This window comes from Fistularia commersonii, chromosome 30 (genome assembly GCF_037954325.1).
Source record: "Fistularia commersonii isolate RoL2024-O1a breed Wild chromosome 30, RoL_Fcom_v1.0, whole genome shotgun sequence".
In the NCBI taxonomy this organism is placed as follows: domain Eukaryota; kingdom Metazoa; phylum Chordata; class Actinopteri; order Syngnathiformes; family Fistulariidae; genus Fistularia; species Fistularia commersonii.
In genome coordinates this window covers 6558075-6577195 of record NC_141313.1, presented here as the reverse complement: position 1 = coordinate 6577195, position 19121 = coordinate 6558075, and the positions used below count along the sequence as shown (strand labels likewise).

Here is a 19121-nt window from a genome sequence, read left to right as displayed (position 1 = left end):
ATCCGAAAAGACTTAGCATATGCAAGTCATAAACTATTATCTTCATCGGTTATTTGCATAAAATATCTCCTCGAATGACTTAATGATTATGGCTCGTGTCCAGAAACTCTATACCTTGACTTGTTCAGACACACGTTACCTAATTATAGGATGCATACATTTTCATGACACCTAGTTAAGAAATGAGGATAGAGAAGTGGGGTGTAGGATGTGTCAGCCTCCAGGCACCTTTATACGTCACATCGATGATTTAGATGTCAGTGACAGAATTACTGTTGCTCCAACGTCTCTGGGGTCTTGGCACAGTCCATTGGCTAGTAGTGTCATTTAATGATTTACGACTGAAGTTAGCCTGTGAGATCCCCAGAGGATCCCCCAGAACGACAAGCACGCGGAGTGACCAGTTTTATGGCAGTACTGGGAATCAATTATGCTAACGGTAGCTAATGAATGCACTTGAGGGAACTGCTCCTGCACTCAAGGGCCATTTCCCATTTGCATATTGATGGGAGAAGGACAGTGGCCACTTTCAAATATGCTTTGAATCAAGCACCGTGGAAATGGACTTCTCAGTGTTCCCTCATTTTCTTCTGCAGGTTGTTTGTTTGCACGCACACACTCACTGTCTTCCTTTTAGCTGCTGTGTAAAACCTACAGTAGGTTCAATAATTATACACACGCACAATATTTTGCCTTCAACCATATCAAACTCCACAGGCCTGCCTCCCTTTTTCAGTAGTCTGAGGTCATTTTCAATTAGTGGCCTTTAGCGGTTGTTGGTTGTCAAGTCCTGGAAGTGCTCCAGTTTGCCCCAACGGACTGATAGTCACTGTATAGGTTAAGAGGAATAATGGTGATGCCTTTTACTGCCAAGGTTAACATGCATTAAAGTCGTCTGTTTGCAAAGATGGGCACCTGGAAATGCTCCCCCTCCCTCTCCGAAATGCATTAATGTAAATAATGCCGGACTGTGAGCGAAATCACTACTCTCTGCCCGGTGTGTTTCTGTGAAGTAAAGGAGGCTATGAATATGAAATGAAATATAAATAAGTTATGTGGTGCTGGTCACACTGCAAAAGGACCTGGGATTGAGATCAAGGCCTTTTCAGAATGCAGAGGATTTGAACGTGATGTGAATTAGGTGACAAGTAGAGTTACAACACTGCGGGAAATACCGGTCGCGCGGTGATGTGCCACTCAACCATGGAAAGAAGGGGGATTACTTGAAATATGCTTCACTTGGGAATGCTGGTTTCAGTTAGGGGAATACAGTTATCCTGTTTTTGTTTTCTTATTGAGACAAAGGCTGTGCAGGGATAGAGAGTGGCCTTGAGTTTAACGAGTCCCTGAATTTCAACGAATTGGGCTAAAACAGTTACATAGGACCAAAAGAATCTCGTCACACTTACAAAAATATGAATGGATTCAAACTGGTGTTGAAAGGACAAAGAATTTGTTAATTTTCTCCCTATAATAAAAAAAAGAAAATTAACAGCTATTTTTTCACGAATATCAACTGGTTAAAATGAAGACATTAAAGCTTAAGTAGCCTTATACAAAGGGAGGCTAGGTACTGTAGCTGTTTTATAACAGAGAAATAGGAGTGAAATCCACCTTCTAGCCAGTACACAACAATAAACTTAACTCTTTTCCAACATAACAAAAGCAGAAAACCAGTCTGATAGCCATCTGTTCGTCAACTTACACTGGGATTTGTGCTAGAAAACACAAAAGAAAGGCTTTGTTTTAATTGACAAAAGGAACAAGTAGTGAATATATAGCAGGTTGGTTTCCTTTAAAACAACTGAAACATTGTCAAAGTCACAGAGTATCATGCTTGGCGAAAGTAAACTTTGGACACAAATAAACTTCAAGAAACTTGTATGAGTGACTCCCACTCGGTGATACAGACAGACAGAGGTAGACAGGCAGTGTTGGAGGCTCCCGCTAATTTGATCTAGTGACATTTTCTCCTCAGCCTCCTCGGGGGAAAAGAGCAGTGGCGAGATGGAGGGGAGGGAGGGGAGGAGGGACAAGGGAGTTAGAAGGAGAGGTGGCGGAGTGAGTAAGACAGATAGAGAGAAAGAGAGAGATGGTGAAGCAGACACTAATGAACGCAGACAACAAAGACCCTAACCTGAGCTCAGAACCCCTGGAGACACGCGGAGGGTTTTTCAATGGGTCAATAAAAGCAGTGGACCGTGTCTGCGTTGGCTTGCCCTTCAAGCACCCTCTTTACTGCTGAAGGAGGTCTCTCGCTCAAGGTTGCTGAAGTTTAAAGGGGAATATCACAGAATTTCATGTTCAATTTATGGGATTCAGACACAGCGGCTCTGGAAAAATGAGTTGGATTTTTTTTTTTTTTTTTTTATTTACATTAACTAAACATTACAGCTTTTGAATCCCAGGCAATGCCGTCCCCATCACATCATTCCTGGTGGATATCATGAAAAATCTTTCTCACATTTAAACATAAAGCCAGACTTGAACCTTTTCAAGCATATATTGCATCACCACTATCGCTACCTACCCTAATCAAATATAGCCACGGTTTCTATTTCTGCCATTGAATTTCTTCACAGTTGCAGACTCTCAATTTTTCAGTTCTGGTTTGATTTCTGCTCGCCCCCCCCCCAAACAGAAAATATCTTGTGAAACAGTGATAAGAAAAATTAGATTAAAATGACATTAAAAGTATTGCGTTTTTGAGGAACATTTAGCCAGTCGAGATAAATGTTTTTCAATCAAGATTTTTTTTCTCCAGTGATAATATCACAAAGGACTGATTTTAAAGGAAAAAGAGGATAGTTATATTTCTCACTGGGTATCCAATGGTTAATTTAAGCTCTCTGCACTCCTGCCAAATTCAGCGGTTTGAGCAAGGAGAACGAGCTGGTCCAAAATCACTGTAATGGAATATTGACTCTTGGCTTGTAATTTCATTTTATGCATCAAGTGGCAAACAAGCTATCACACTGTTCATAATCCTTCATGCTCCTGAACAGCGCCCCGCACACACGCACGCACACACACACGCACGCACACTCACACCTCCCATTGACTCCTGATATAATGAGGAATCCAAAGCTATGCCACGTCTGACAGGAGGGCCTCAAGTATGGGGTGCTCATACCTGAATAAGGGAAAGAGAGTCAACACACACACACATGCTCATAAAAGACGCTGAGGGACACACACTTGGTTGGCCCACTAAGTCCCCCCACGTCTGACATATGTCACTCCTAATCTGCTCAGCAGGCCAGGCATCGCTCCAGTGTCACACTGCACTGTGCCATCGAGGGCAGAGGGGAAAAGTTGAGCGGCGACGGGAATGTGGGGAGTGGAAGACGAAATGAAAGGGCACAGAGGGAGAGAAAGACAGAGGCTAGACGGAGGGGAAAGACTCGGAGCATTAAAGAGGCAAAGACAGCGGCGGCTACTGGTTGCTATCCTCTCCCTGCTAATTGGTGGTTTGGAGATAATACCATCTGTTGTTTAAGGAAGTCAGATGCATGCCGTTAAAAGATGCCGCCACTCCTGAATACATTTACTAGCAGCCAAGGCAAATAACTCATCAGCCCCAGGCATCGTTCAACAAAGAGATCCACTAGGACATCGGAGAGACCAGGATCTAATGTTTGTTGTGGGAAGTCTGACTCCACTTCTGGGTTGCTGCCAAACACTGAATAATGTAAACACTAGATGATGGAGCTAGCGAGAAAAGCAAGTCAGTATTTCGTGTGTGAGCTTCTGGGTGTGTGTATGCTTGTGTGTGAAATTCCTACAGGCCACCTAGACAAAGTGAGGAATAGACATAGAACGCCATCATTTGGTGAATCGATGCAATCACACTCAGGAAACCTCTGATTATTGAATGACGCCTTAGCGTTACACTCCATAATGCGCAAGGATATAAAAAACAAAAAAAAACAAACAAAAAAAAAATCAGAGGACTACCTCTCGGTACATGGCCATATGACAAATTATAAATGTCTATAATTAAATTGTTCTTTAAATACGTTTCAAACCAACTCAAAAAAAAATCACAAACTACACATTCACAAACACATACAGCATGCCCAATATTTTTTACTACTACAAAGAACACTTTTAACATTGTATATACAAAGACCAGGTAAGTTGACAGTTTTCAATAGGATATTCTAAACCATCTGGATGTGCTTACCTCTAGCAGAGGAATATTTTATCAGAGGGACATATCAGAAAAGATGAATTTGAAGTCTGTTGGGATTCCAGACACACAGCTCCATGCAGCCATGTTTTACAAAGCCAATCTGTTACAGTGAGATCCCCCCTGATTCAATCCCATGGATGGTTAAGCAAGATAATTAACCCTCCTATTATTTTGGGGGTCAATTTGACCCCATTCAATGTGTAACGTCTCTTAATGAATGACTGACACTTTTTTGCACCATATATGATGATGTTTCCTTATTTGAGAGGAAAATAATTAAGTTCATAAAGGTCTGTAAAAATTTTATATTCACCCATATTCTGTTGATCCATCATCCATGCCAACCCAAGATTCTCTCATTATACACACACACCCACACCCACACACATACACACACACACCCACACACACACACACACACACACACACACACACACACACATATATATATACACACACACACACATTCATATATATAAACACACACATATACATATACGCACACGCACAGACACATACATACATATGTATAGATAGACAGAACAAGAACACTTATATAATAAATTCTGGTTTACATCTAGGTCACCATGCCATTCAATTTGTTTTTTTTCTATTTTCATATAATTTGGTTGGGGGGGTTGTTTGGTTTGGGTTTGTATTTTGTTTATTTTATTTTTCCATCTACTATAAAGCACTAATGCAAAAAGAACAATAAGTATGTGCAAACAATGTAGATGCAAAGCACTGAAAACAAAAGGTAGGGACCCTCACACTGATGCCAATCAGTTCTTTTGGTAAGATTATACTATTTAGCTTGGTTTCCATGCTCTACATAGAGAAGGATGACTATAATTAGTTAACAGACTTACGGTACAAAAATTCTGATTCACCTTAAAAAGAACACAATTCTTAAGCAATACTTTTAAATTGCATGTCATCTAACAGGCCCAAAGAGCAAGACATATGTATATATTTTTCCCTAAAAAAATAGGAGTGAGACAATTTTGAGAGAGAGGCAGATAAGGCAGCTGGTGACATTCATGCATTCCCAAACACAGAGGAGGGAATTACAATGAGGCCTCTATTCATTTCAGTGATCACAAAGTCTGCTCTTGGCATCAGTTCAAAAACAGCCTGACTGTTTGGACCATTTGCGTCCCTCTTTTTACATGTCGGAAATACACCTGGATCTAATTTGAATATTGAAACAAATATAAAACAGAAACGTATATGAATTTGCATAGAGATCAGGTTCCTATCAAACATTACTTTAGATATTCAATTTGAATGTTAGATGCACCTGGTATGGTGAGATTTAAAGACACCTTGAACATAATTATACTGCTTGCCAGATCCCTGAATGTGATATGAACGGATTTTGTGGTGTGTGGAGATCCAGTGAGACCTGCTCAATCTTTTATTTGGAATCTAAATAAAGAATGATAAGCTTGACAAGCTTGCTTTCTTAATATGGTAGTTCAGAAACAACATTCTCAGAATTCTGTGAAAATGTCATAACTGGTTATTAAAGCAAGAGCTGGGAGTGACCACAGAGACAACAGACATGTCATCATCTCCTTATAGGATTAGTCAATCCACGAAATATTCAAGGTCCTTTACTGTACTTAAAGCCATCAGACTCAGCCAGTGCAGATTTCAGGCTCCACACAAACCTCCTCACAGACTGACCTCTGCAGAGAGAATCGTATTGAAGCCCAAATGGCTGAAAAACAGAAAACGCAGGAGGGAGGAGAATGGGGAGCTGTCTGAAGATGAAGAAAATGTGAGCCTCTTATTAGGCCAAAACTACCAGCTAAACTGGACATGGATGAGGAAGCACATGAACACAACTGTCAGCTTAATTGGAAACACATGGAGACATTTAACACATTTGGTGTGTTGGTTGAACTCCTCATTGCAGTAAGAATGTCATGATTCATGACAGCAGAATTAGTCTTGTTATTTTCTTTTGTGGAGTGTGTTTTTCACTGCAAACCATTGGACAAACAAAACCCTATCATTTGTTTTCTTAAGCTGTTTTAATATTAAACTCTGCAAACTGGGATGTATCCAGTCATTCCACTCTCAAAACAAAAAAAAAATTCCAGGGTAATTGTTGCAGACACATTTCTTCATGAATCCAATGGATCCTGAAATACCTGCTGTTCAAATGTCTCAATACTCTAAAAAGAAAGGAAAACCAATTAGAATTTTTGACAAAAACTGACACTAGTGTTTTTTTAACAGCAGCCATTTTGACATGTTAAATAAAGCAAACATATAACAATGGATTAAATTCAGATGTCAATTTAGTGTTTCAACCGCACCAGATAGTTTGCGTGCACAATATCCGTGCTTCAGCTACCTAATGTTTGTCCCCTTATGCCATGTCAAAATGGCTGCCATGAAATAGTTCTCCTTTCAACCCATAAGAATTGACATTACTGTGGTGTCAGGAAGGCATGGCCCAAATGCCTCCAGCAATAGGTTCTCCTTTTTCACTGACTTTTCAAAGTCCTCAAAAGACAGGCGGCCATCGTGGTCATGATCCTGTGAATGGAAACAAGTTTGTGAACGTCTTGTTCAATTTATTCTTCATCAACAGACTAATGACAGTGTGATTATGTGTCTGATTGCCTCTAATAAACATTTAAGTCTATCTCCTGTTGAGTATCTATATCCTTTTTCCTATTTATGTTTTGAATTGAATATTCCTATAATCTTCCCACAACGGGGAATTTCAGAGATATGTTCTGCTACTTTACATAGTGCTTAAAAATCAATAAGGTGAGTGTGTGTGCGTGTAATAGTCTACTGTCTTCAGAGCTCCTCACTACTTTCATACTATTCATTCTGATATTAAGGCCCTGCTGAATTCAGGTTTTTATGTTTCACAGCGTTTTATGTAATATTTTCTTGATTTTTTAAAAGGTCACAAATTTACTTGTAACATTTCAGAAAATCTCATGATCATGTTTAAGTACTGAGGGAAATTAAGTGCAATTTACAAATTGCGGTTAGTAAATTGCAATTGGTAAATTACTCAATTTGACGAACACATTTAAGCAGACAATGCTGAACGTTTGAATACAAAAGTTAATATGAAGGTCAGCTATATAATATTTCATCCATACCTATGTATTACCAAGTGTGTATAGATATATATTTAAAGTGAGCTTGAATTTAAAGTAGCTCACCATCATTTTGAGTGTGATATCCACCAGGTCTCGAACACCCTCATCAGGATCTTCCTCTGTAGGCTGCCGGATGAGGGTGAACCTCAGCATATGAATCATCTCTTCCCGGGAGATGTAGCTGTCACTGTTCATGTCATAGACGTGAAAACAGTCTGCAGTGGAAAAGAGGTGTTGTCGGGCGGATTTCAAAACCACATGTAACTGTGTTCTTCCTCCTATTCGGACCAAGAACTTACATTTGATCCTTTCATCCAAGGTGCCGCGAAGAAAAACCGACATTCCCTCAATCCACTCTCTCACTGTGACAAAGCCATCACTGTCTTTGTCAAAAGTTCTGAAGACTAGGAAACATTCAAAGACTTTTCCTCAGTTACCAAACCACAATAAATAGAGAAATTGGCTGCTAAATATTTTCAGTCTTGCACCCTTATTACAGGGCCAAAGTGGCCGTGGTGAATCTTTATTGATAAAAAGTTATCAGATACCTCTGTCCATCATGATGTCATCAGTCATGCCAAATAATTTATACAGTTTGCCTCTGAACTGCAGTCTGTCCAGCCCTTGAACTGCTCGTCCAGGAGTTGTCAGCTCCCCCAAAAAGAAGTTAAACTGTTGAATGAGGCACTCGATCTCTGTTTTGTCAACTGTAAAAACAACAGTTGAAATTATAACCTATGCACTTGTTCCTCCTTTCTCAACGGTTATTCTACCTAGCTAGAAACAAAACCTGTATCTAAGCAGCAGAAATGTAGTCACTGACATGATTTTGAAAAAGATATCCTAGTGAGTCATTGTCTGCCACAACCTGTTCAACCTGAAATAATTAATTTTGCTGCATGTGTGGCTTTGTTTGCACTGTTAAGATCCATCCCTTTGAGCCAGCAGAAAGTATCACACAGCTGGCATTAATTTAATCATGAAGATTAAAGGGATAAAATTATGATATTTAATCATTTTCAATAGTGTGTTTATTTGTTTTAGATGTCTGCTTTAAAAAAAAAAGAATATCAGCTTGGTGTGAAAGAAAGTGACAAATACAATGAGCAATATGTGAGAAAAATCAATGGAAAATTCAAGGGGAAATCAAATGAAAAATATGTTTTCACTTCACTAGTCTTCCATTGAGAAGTTCAAGTACAGTTTTACTCAGGAACAAAAATAATGTATTCATGAATCCATTTTGAAGACAATCATATGAAAATTAAGACTGATTTCCAGATGTCCCACTGACCTGCACGGAATCTGAGAAGCAGTAATACTGATGATGAAATCCAAGGATCACATTAACTCCTGTTACTGACATCGATTTTAATAAATATTTTACAGTGGGGAAATTTTATTCCACTTTTCAAATTTGTTTATAAAAGCAGCGTTTTCACTTACTATAAGATAAACACGTTTCAATGTTGTTTTCAATGTTGAATCCATAACTGAGTACTAAACCACGCAACTCACAAAAAAAGAAAATACAATGAGTGAAAGTAAATGCAAAGCAATTTCAAGGGGGCCAGTTTTGTCGAAAGTTCGTGACAAGCAGTATCTTCAATCTTACACTCCCTAATTTCTACATACGCTCTCTAAAGATTAAAACTTAATTCTTAAACTTTTTTATATTGCCGACAGACTGGACAATCTCACAAGTCTCAAGAGGCTGGGGATGCATACTCACAGTGGTCAACCTGTTTGGAGATCGTTTCTGCGAGGTTTTTGACGGCCTTTCTGGACATTTGCAACATTTTGGGGGGCTGAGACGATGCACCATCAGGGCGAACGCGTCGGTCGAGGGCGATGTTTTTATGCCGTCGTCGTGGCAACCGGCTAGCTCCACCGCATACCTCGATCAACTTGGTTTTAAATTAAATATCAACCTCGGTTTCAGCGGCTTCTTCCTGACTCTGGTAGTAAAGAAGAAGTGCTGTCCTCCAAGTTACCAACCAAATTATAGTGGCTTAATATTTCCTGTACTGTAAACCCAAGTCACTACAACTATCACAAATGCATAACGATAGAAACGCAGACAAATTAGACGTCGCAGCAAATTTTACCGCCCTTGAAAACCAGCCAAATGGTGGTTCTCTTTTACTTGAATAGGGATGGAGAGAAACTCGGGGGAAAACGAAGAGACGACGAAACCAACGCACGAATTGACAAGCAACTCAATTTCCCAGAATGCACTCTAGCAGCGGTAACGCAAGAGGGATTCCATGGAAACCAAAGAATGGCGTGCCAGCTTCTTTAGCTAGGGAAAAGCTAAACGTTGAAATCCACGCGACGTCTTATTCGTACAACGTTTTGACTGCTTTTCCGGGGAGATGAGTCGCACGCCAGATGCAAGAGCGAGGTTAGAAATTTCTACTTTTGAAAATAATTACTTAATTTCAAGAGAATGTGCTTCATTAGTTATCGAAAAAACGAGCACCCCCCCTTAGCATCAGGCTGTTGAACATAACTAAGCTATGCTGTAGGTATATTGCTAATTCTAGATGTTGTCTGACAGATGTTGTCTTCAAATCTTTCACATTAAACCTGGTCAAACGCCGTAGATGAAACGTGAGAAACGTATTAAGTGCAACAACTTTTGTTACTTTTGTTACGTTACTTCTCCCAAAACTAACCATACATGGTTTATGTTCTTTGAAATAGACTGGGCATGCAATTATTGACCATCAGGAAATTATTCAGTTACAGAATAACATCAGGTTTCTTGTCCCACTACAGTACAAAACTGTCCCGCATACCCACTTAGTTGGGTACCATATTAACTGCCTCCCGAATGTTTTCTTTCACTACCTTTAGGGACAACCAGACCAGAAAGATCCAGGAAAACATCACCAATGTAGAGAAACATTTTGGAGGGATGTGCCAAATGTTTGCTGGCTATGCACGTAAAACAGCAAGGCTTCGAGACAAGGCAGACCTCTTGGTTAAGGAAATTGGTGCGTACGCGGACACAGAAACGCCCAGTCTGAAGAGAGGTATGAAACAGTTTGCCGATCATCTAGCCAAGATTCAAGACTATCGCCATGCTGAGGTAAGACTTACCTATTTCCTGCTGTTACCATTCATTAATACAACTTTTGCCATTTGCCATTGAAGCCCTGGAAAAGTGTCTGGAAAGACTCAGTGTCCTCAAATCTTTTCTCTTACAGGTTGAAAGACTGGATGCTAAAGTCATTGAGCCATTAAAGCATTATGGAGCTGTGGTGAAATCTAAAAGGGTAAGTGGCGAAAGGCACAATCAGTGGAAATCATTTGCAGTGATCTTTATCAATGTATTTGATAGGCAGGGCTCAATTGACGAGCTTAAAGAGATGTGCTTTGGCTCACTTTTTGCTGTTTTCCCTTGTTAGGCTGTTACATTTATAGTGCAGGTATAAACTCAAATTACACTGCAAATACACACACATACCTTTGCATCTAATCTATATATGAACATTACATAATACATATAAATACTTTGGTAAAACACTTGAAACATTTAAAAGTTCTCCATACATGCAAACAAACACACTTAGCAATCCTTACAATAGCCTCTCTTCCTCAAAGTATTACATTTGACATAACTAACTTAATGTTGACATTTTTGCAAGCACACCTCAGTGTGTGCTATACTTAGGCTCCCTTGTTGCGTGCTCATATGAATCTATGACAGTCTTTAACTATTTAAAAGTGCAACAGAACCTTCGTGTCCATCCCAGTAATACAAAGAGATACTTTGATGTATTTAGGAGGGATTGACTACTCTATGACTAATAGGATGAATCACTGTACTTTCAATCATTTTTCCTCTAATGACCTCAGGCAAGGAATTTATTTTTCAAACAAACAACTTATTCTTTCTAGAAACCAAGCACTGAGTGCCTTCATATTTGGCAGTTTACTGTGCATTACTAATTAAAAACTTGAAAGGTGAAGATGATGGATTGATAGAATGTCCGTGCACCTTAATAACAAATATCATTCAAGTGTTATATTGATTGATTATCAATCTATCTGTCTGCACGGTTTACAGTAAAGTAGGAATTTCAGTGTACAGGGAAGCATGTTTCCTTCTGGGCACATGACAATTTGAATCCTTCAATCGGTTTTGCTATTTACCAGGTACAAATCACATTTTTCTTATTTCTATTTATTGATTCAGTTACGTATTTTTACCTCCTTGAGTCTGATCAATTTTTTACTGATATTACTAATTGTTCATTACCAGGTTTGTTTGCCTTTGTAAATTCACTTCACTGTATTCCAGGAGGAAACGGACAGAAGTAAAGGCAATTAGCCTTTAGATTCAGTAGTATGTTGCATAAAATGATTTTAAAAAATCTGTCTCTACACCTTACATGGAACATCTGTTGTTAATTGTACTTTTATGGCACACATTTCTTCTTCATGTCAGTTCTGAACGTTTCTTTGCCTGTAACAATACGTCACTTAAAATGCTGCCACATGATGGCAGTATTTGTGTAATGAGGACAACCTATTGCCTTTGTCAGCATCTTACGAGCATTTTATTATGTTTTAGAATTCAAATCAAAAGTTATTTCTGTTTGGAAATATCAAATCTATTATTGTGTTCTCATCTCTTTGCAACATTCAACTTAAAATTTGCATGGGAAATGTTTAGCTATGTGGTGTATTGACAGACAATTTCCACATAAGCAGCTATTATTGTTCTTTCTACAAATTACAATAACCAAATCTTTCTGCACTTGTGCATCAATGCAGGAGGATCTAAAGATGACTCAGACTGCTCGAAACAGAGAAGCCAAACAGATGGCTCAGCTTGAGAGGACCAGACAGCGAAACCCTTCAGACAGGAAAATCATTGTATCCTTGCCTCATTTCTTTTATATTGTCAAATTCTCCAATGTCAAATGTGCACAATGACTTAAACCGTCACGAAAATCCCATATATGTTATAGTGCTCGTAAAAGTTTAATTACGTTTTTATTCCTGTTTCGGATTTATGTTAATTGATATTGTAATAAGAGTATGACTTTTGACCCTATCAAAATAGGTACCTCACCCAATTTGAAACAAACCCCTTAACATTAAAATGTAACACTTACATAATGCTCCTCTGCACTGCTTGTGACACTCATGCTCCTATTCAGCCAGTTAATGAACCACTTGTGTGGAATGAATACAAAAAACTACAGACGAGTATGTTTAACATGCTTCCTTGACCAAGTCTTCAGTCTCAGGTGTGTGCAGTGTAATCTGAGCCATCACTGGTGATGTATGACCACAGGGATTAATAATATACTCAATTACTTTAAGTAGAATATGTTCTATAATTCTTGAAATGATTTACTTGAAATTTCTCAATCTTTTTGAATAGATGTTGTGTCATTGTAGTATTCTGACATTATTGTAATATATATGTTACCCAGCAAGAAAAATTTACAGAGAAAAAGTGGGAATGTAAATTATGATTTGCTTCTTTTAACTGTTTTGGGTTTGAACCTGGACACCAATCTTTTCAAATTCTGCTACAGATTTTTGCAGACAATTCTGCAAATTCTGATACAATGATGGTAGACCCGATTTACACTGTCATTCAGATGTTAAATTGGAACAACTATATTGGTGTTTTTTTCCACACAATTCTGCAATATCATTAGTTGAAAATCCCTCTACAGTCACGAGCAATAAAATTATACCCGTGGCATCTTTTGTTAATTCAAATATGTTTTCTTTTGATGCTTTAAAACACATGTTTTGTCAGTAGAGAAACAGGACTGGGTGCAGACGCTCTTTCTTAACATAGAGAGAGAGAGCAGAGCTTTCTCCAGTAGGTGGTGCAGGATTTACAGGAAGTGGAGGTTGAATACCACACAACCTGCTGCTGTGCAGTTCAGTTGTTTCAGTCACTTCAAATTTCTCTTCATAGTAGTTACACATAGCTAAGAATATTGTGCAATTCAAAACAAAATCTGCTCTTACAATCTGAACATAATCAGGTCTTTCACAATTAATCATATCAACAAATTTTATTCTGTTCAACCTGTGTTTGACACTGATGCTTTTCTATAGTCTCATTTCTGATATTTTTTACAGTGTATTGTATTATTGTCCCTCATCAGGCTGAAAGTGAGCTTCAGAGAGCCACAATGGATGCCACACGGACCACAAGGCAGCTGGAGGAGACAATCGACGAGTTTGAGAAGCAAAAGATTCGTGACCTCAAGGTCTGCCCTGCAAAACGTTATCAGTCTCCTTTTGAGAGTTATAATTTCACTAGTGGGAAATTTACACATGTCGAAAGAGTAGGTGATAATGAAGTGAAACCAGACCAGATAAATTTCTGTTGTCATCTGCCCACACGATCATCCCCCCCCCCCCCCCGTAGTTTAAAAGGATCTCTTTTGCCACTGAAAGTATGATGAAAAAGCAGTCTGTAGCAGTTTTGATTATGTAGTATGTGCCAACTAATATTCCTAAATCTAATATAAATCCGAACTGCCAAAACAAAGAAGTTATTAATCTACATACAAGTTTCTTCATGAGACTCATCCAATGAATGGCTGCATCCAATAAATACACATTTGACTTGTTTAGAGTGAACCCCGAGTCACTTCTATGGATGTTGAAAATGTAGGTCAGCTTTGCAGTAACGATCACAGCGAACTGTTGCAGCACAGAAAGTTATTTGCCCTCAGTCAAACTAAAAGCCCTGTTGCCCTTCCTGTTTCAAAAGATATTGTATTTTGTTTCTCAGTATCCAGTTGAACATGATTTGGCCTCCATACAAACAGGCAGTGGAATAACCAGGCTGTCAGTTATGATCCATTCATTTTGTCCCAATTAAAGAGAAGTGAGTTCTTCCACAAAGCTACTGTCTGATCAATATTGTTTTATAAGAGCTGCTGAATGTGACGTTAACAATGATAGAGATGTCTGCTGCCTCTGAATTAAATCAAACTGACTGAAACATCTCAAAGTGCCAGACAAATTGCATTAAAAGAAAAAAGTCAACAGCCCTGTTTGGCCTAGTTGCTCAAGATGATCCAGAGACTTTATTGTCAGCAGTTTTATGAGGAACTATTTTCTCTCAAAAAATCTATACCCACAAAACTGCTCACAACTGGGCATTTGGATTATCTCTGAATTATCAGGCCGCTTTTTCAGCAAAGAGGCATGGCTGGTGAATTTCCACATGCAGCTTTTTGGCAACACAGGAGAATTTTATTTTGATTCCAGTGTCTTAAAGAACAGAAAGAAAGCTCCATGGCCTCCAGAGTCTATCAAGTTAAATAAGAGCCATTGCAATGGATCAAAGTGCGAGAGGTTTTGTTGCTAGGACGTGTTGTCCATTTAGATATAATTATCAATTAACAAACCTGTACAAATAGGTTAACTTTTCTCAGCAGTCTACCATCTCATTGCCATAATACATCAAACACATTTAGATCTATTCACTCTTCTTTAAGTCTTCTGTATTTATTTATCCATTTCAATTTCAACAGCCATATCTGATACTGACACAAGCCTTGTTTTTTTTTCTATAGAGGATCTTGTGTGAGTTTGTATCCGTGGAGCTGTCATTCCATGCCAAGGCTGTGGAGTTGTACACTTTAGCCTCTCAGAGCATACAGAATGTGGATGAAGAGGAGGACCTGGAGGTAGGATCAGCTCTTGCTTACCCAGTCATTTATAAACCTATTACTCATACATATCATGCAGTACACACCCTTTGTCAGATGTGGTAGCTTTGAAATAATTTGCGGGGGCAACCGTGATCGATGCTAGCTACTTTCTTCTGTTTACTGTTTGCAATGAGGTTAGCTGAAGTATATTCAGAGAGGAAGCCCATGGGGAGACAAACAGAAGGATCAGTGAATTTTTATGTGCGAGGATCTTCCTGTTGATGCCCTCGTCCAAATGCCCCACTTCCACCCCTTCGTCCCATCTCGTGTGTTTTTGCACTGAATCATCTCCCCTCCGTTCATATTGAAGTGAAACTCCTCAACAAGACAAGGCTGTTTTCAATGACTCATAGCACGAAACATGGGAGATTGAATCATCATAAAGTCACAATGACAGGCATGAAGATTGTCCAGATTGAGAACCCCAATGGAATTCATTTTCTACACAGTGAAAAATTTCGCACCGGTGGAAGTTTGTTTTGCTTGCAGAGGCCAAACTGTAGAGGATCCTTCCTCATATCGGTTACACAGTTGCTGATTTGTCGGATGATCGGGCAGTTGTTTTCGTTTTTTACTCGTCATAGGTTTCTGCTGAAACTGAAGATTAAGCAACAGATGTACATAACATCATGTTCAAAATTTTAAAAAAAGTGGTAAGGTCGAGGGGTGACTCCAAAAATAATTGAATGACTTGAAACTCTTGAAATAAATAAAACTTTTCAACCCTATGTTTCTTGAAAAATAAAACAGACTAAGTTAAAATAAATGTTGGCAAAACTACAGAAAAAGTGTCAAATAATAGAATTACCAAGAAGATAATTGGACCCCAGCAAAAGTGAATGATAGTACGCAGAAAACAAATGCAGGTAAATGGATTATTTTTCCTGATAGATGAATTCACACCAACAGTACATACTGACATTAAACAATTGAAGCATAGATATCAAATAGCATAGAAGCATAGAAGTCAAATAAATGAACTGCCTACAAATCTGCCATTTTTGTTATTGTAGTAGGGACCTGCAAGTTCAAAAGGAATGCTCCTCCATGCCCAAAGTGGACACACTTGAGCTGCTCAAGTATACAATCTGAGCTTTGTGGCATCAGTATTATGTCTGTTTTCTGCATTCTGCTGTATTTGGTTTCTAATATTAATATCCTCCATTGGTCTGACTGAGTGAGCGTGTGGGCATTTTCTTTTATCGCTATGGAAAAGTGTAGCGCCTCCTACTGTCTTTGGCAGGTGTTCAGGAGTTCGCTGCACCCCCCCGATTATCAGTCACGCTTAGACATAGTCAGAGCGAATTCCAAAACCTCCCTGGATCGGACTGGGTCCTTCCTAAGCACAACTGGGACGTTACAGGTAAGTTACAGAAAGTGCATAGACATAATAGTGATTGTGTGTTACCTGTAATCCAGAAAAAAACCCTGGCTTGTCTTAGTTTCTGAATGGCAAATGCTTGGATAAGTTTCAGTATGTCAGTGTAATAAAACATTCCTTTGTAATGCAGTTGTTTTTTTCATACCAATGAAGATTGGCGCTTGATATCAGCCTTATCAGCTCTGCCAATGTTTGTGCGCGACATCACATCTTCCATCTCTCACATTTTACTGTCCTTCCTGTCACTGCATGTCGGCGATAGCCTGCATTTCTCCCCCGCATTCAGTTTACCACAGCACCCTTTTCACACGTACTGACTGAATCAACCATTTTCTTGCAGCAGTTTTGACAGTTCTTATATGTTTCTATCTTGAATCACTGCCAAACTTTGTGATAATTACATGGAGCAAAAATGAGCACACATGAATTCACCTATTCTACTACAAATGAGTCATCTTAAAAGTGTAAAAGGACAGAACTACATTTCGTAGCTCGCCACCCTTAGATTTTAGCACCACTCCATTTATCTTCACATACTACTAGTAGTTAAGATTTGTTTCAGTGTGTCCTCACTATGTCTTGTTTCTACTTAGTAGAGATAGAGATGGAGGTGAAAGAGCAAAGAAACTGTGCTGAATGACTAACTCATAAGTGGTTTAATCGTTTATCTGTTGTCACAGCAACAAAGAGCTCCCACTCGGCAGACAGCAAGAGATGACGACGATGAAGATGATGATGAGGATGAAGAATCAGAAGAGGAAGATGATGAGGACGAAGAGTCAGACAATGAAAACTGACTGTTTTCAATATAAAAAAGTGTTTTTGTAATCTTTTGAAAAATAACCCATTGCCAAAGTCACCTTAAACCAGCAGTATTGTAGTAGTAGTATCCTGTATTTTCCGTTTTTCTGTTTTACTGCGTTCTGCCATTGTCTTCGCCATATTTCTGCATCACATGCAACACCGGAACGTGCATTTTATGTTCATTGGCAAAAGAATTGTTTTATTGACCCATGCTCATTTGTCTGTAACCATTTTTAAATGCATTTTTTTAATGTTTTGTGTTGGAAATAAATTGCAATGCTAAGTACAAGGTGCACCCTTAGTCATTTTGCATAAAATTGGTGGCAGAGAGGTTGATTGCTCTTTTAGAAATGGTTTGCTGTATGAATCAGTCCAAGTGACAGTAGTTACGTGATGCCTGCAGTTGAAAGTGACTCATCCTTTCCACAGACAGAGGAGAACAGTTTGCACCATGCTTGTTTGTACTTACCTAAATATACAGAATACATGTTATATGTGATAGTAAACATACTTTTGTGCCTACATCTGGGAAATAGTTAATCCTTTTTCAGTAAGCATTTCAACCTTTCTGCACAGTTGGAGTAAACTTAATGGTGCTGCATATTTTGGGTGATCAAGCTGCAGAGCAGTATTACGTCCCCTACCCTTTTAATACACAATGCATGGGGTGGATCTAATTACAATATTCAGATCAAACATACAACAAACACACAACTTGATGTTCGGCGTTGATGAAAATTGAAAGTAAAAAATAATGGTTGAATATGGTTCATCTCTAACACACTAAATGAAAAGTCCTTGTGATTTCCTGAATTTGCTGAATACTAACCACAACTGGCTTCCAAACTGTCTGGGCTTTCATTAATCCTGTTCCTGGGCTTGTCTCCTAAAATCAGAGAGCAATAACCAATAAGAAACTTGCTATTTTCCATGAATGTGGACAGCCTTCTATTCCAGCTGTGAGAACAAGAAGAAAAACACATTTTTTGACTGGGGGGGGAGCCTTCACTATGAGTGTTCTCCCACTTTGACAGGGTAAACGTCTTCCGTGAAAAGGGCCGATTGCATGCGTGTTTTGAGCTATGTGTTGACTCTCCGAGCTGAGGCTCATTGTTCCAATGTCCGTTTTGCATGACTCACACATTACATGTAGTTTTCAATTGCCCGGGATATGATGAATCCTTTTCTGTCCTTGATCTTTGATATGCAAATATAGATAGCTTTCCATCTGCCTTTACTAGATCTCACACAAAGATACAATGCATTCATTTCTAGACATATAATTGTATTCATGGCACCAAGGATTAGTTCATTTTTTCCATTTTAGAAAAAGGATAATGCCCCTTACAGCCATCAGTGTTTATCTCTGTGACTTTGAGATACGGGCTTTTATATGCAATGTGTCATCAGCCCTCTGCGCAAAAACACCATAATTCAAATAAAAGGTTAATATGTATGCAAACACAGTAACACTAGCACGTACTAACCAAGCAATTTGACATTGTTGCACTGTTGCAGTGAATGTCCTGTGTTGGAATGAGTCATTACCTATAAAGTGTATGTTTGTGCGAGTGACTCACAGACTTTCCAACTGCAGATAAAGCTAAAGGCTCCACTCCCTGATCACAGAGAAGAAGCGTGGATGGGCCACGGCAACAGAAGAAGGTTTTAAAAGAAGCAAAAAGACAGAATTGCGTTGTGGAGACGGGTGAAAGTGAAGCTGGTATCTGGCCTGGTAAAGAGACCTGTGTGCAAAAAGAGCCAAAGGCTAGCTATGAGTCATTAAGTATAAAAACAAAGGCTAAATAACAGGTATGTTCATGTGACGAGCGAGCTGCACAGGGAGGAGTGTGACGAGAGGTCAGTCGTAACCTCAGGTCCTCATTGTTGACTCACTG

The 19121-nt window shown here is 38.9% G+C and overlaps 2 protein-coding genes across 2 annotated transcripts; one reads left to right on the top strand and one right to left on the bottom strand.

Annotated features, from left to right (window-relative positions):
• Nucleotides 1-6018: 6018 nt before the first annotated feature.
• clxn (calaxin) lies at nucleotides 6019-9276 on the bottom strand. The gene is made up of 6 exons (XM_086177810.1): nucleotides 9062-9276; nucleotides 7878-8036; nucleotides 7629-7733; nucleotides 7393-7544; nucleotides 6641-6745; nucleotides 6019-6378 (listed from the first exon to the last, which is right to left on the bottom strand). Exons 1-6 carry the CDS (start codon nucleotides 9126-9128, stop codon nucleotides 6328-6330), a joined length of 639 nt encoding a protein of 212 aa, XP_086033936.1. The 5' UTR covers nucleotides 9129-9276; the 3' UTR covers nucleotides 6019-6327.
• Nucleotides 9277-9596: 320 nt separating this feature from the next.
• On the top strand, nucleotides 9597-18056 carry cibar1 (CBY1 interacting BAR domain containing 1). Its single transcript, XM_086178039.1, has 9 exons — nucleotides 9597-9733; nucleotides 10189-10423; nucleotides 10542-10610; nucleotides 12115-12216; nucleotides 12588-12593; nucleotides 13476-13580; nucleotides 14901-15014; nucleotides 16282-16401; nucleotides 17100-18056. The coding sequence occupies exons 1-9, from the start codon at nucleotides 9705-9707 to the stop codon at nucleotides 17214-17216; spliced, it is 897 nt and encodes a 298-aa protein (XP_086034165.1). The 5' UTR covers nucleotides 9597-9704; the 3' UTR covers nucleotides 17217-18056.
• The last annotated feature ends 1065 nt before the right edge of the window (nucleotides 18057-19121 follow it).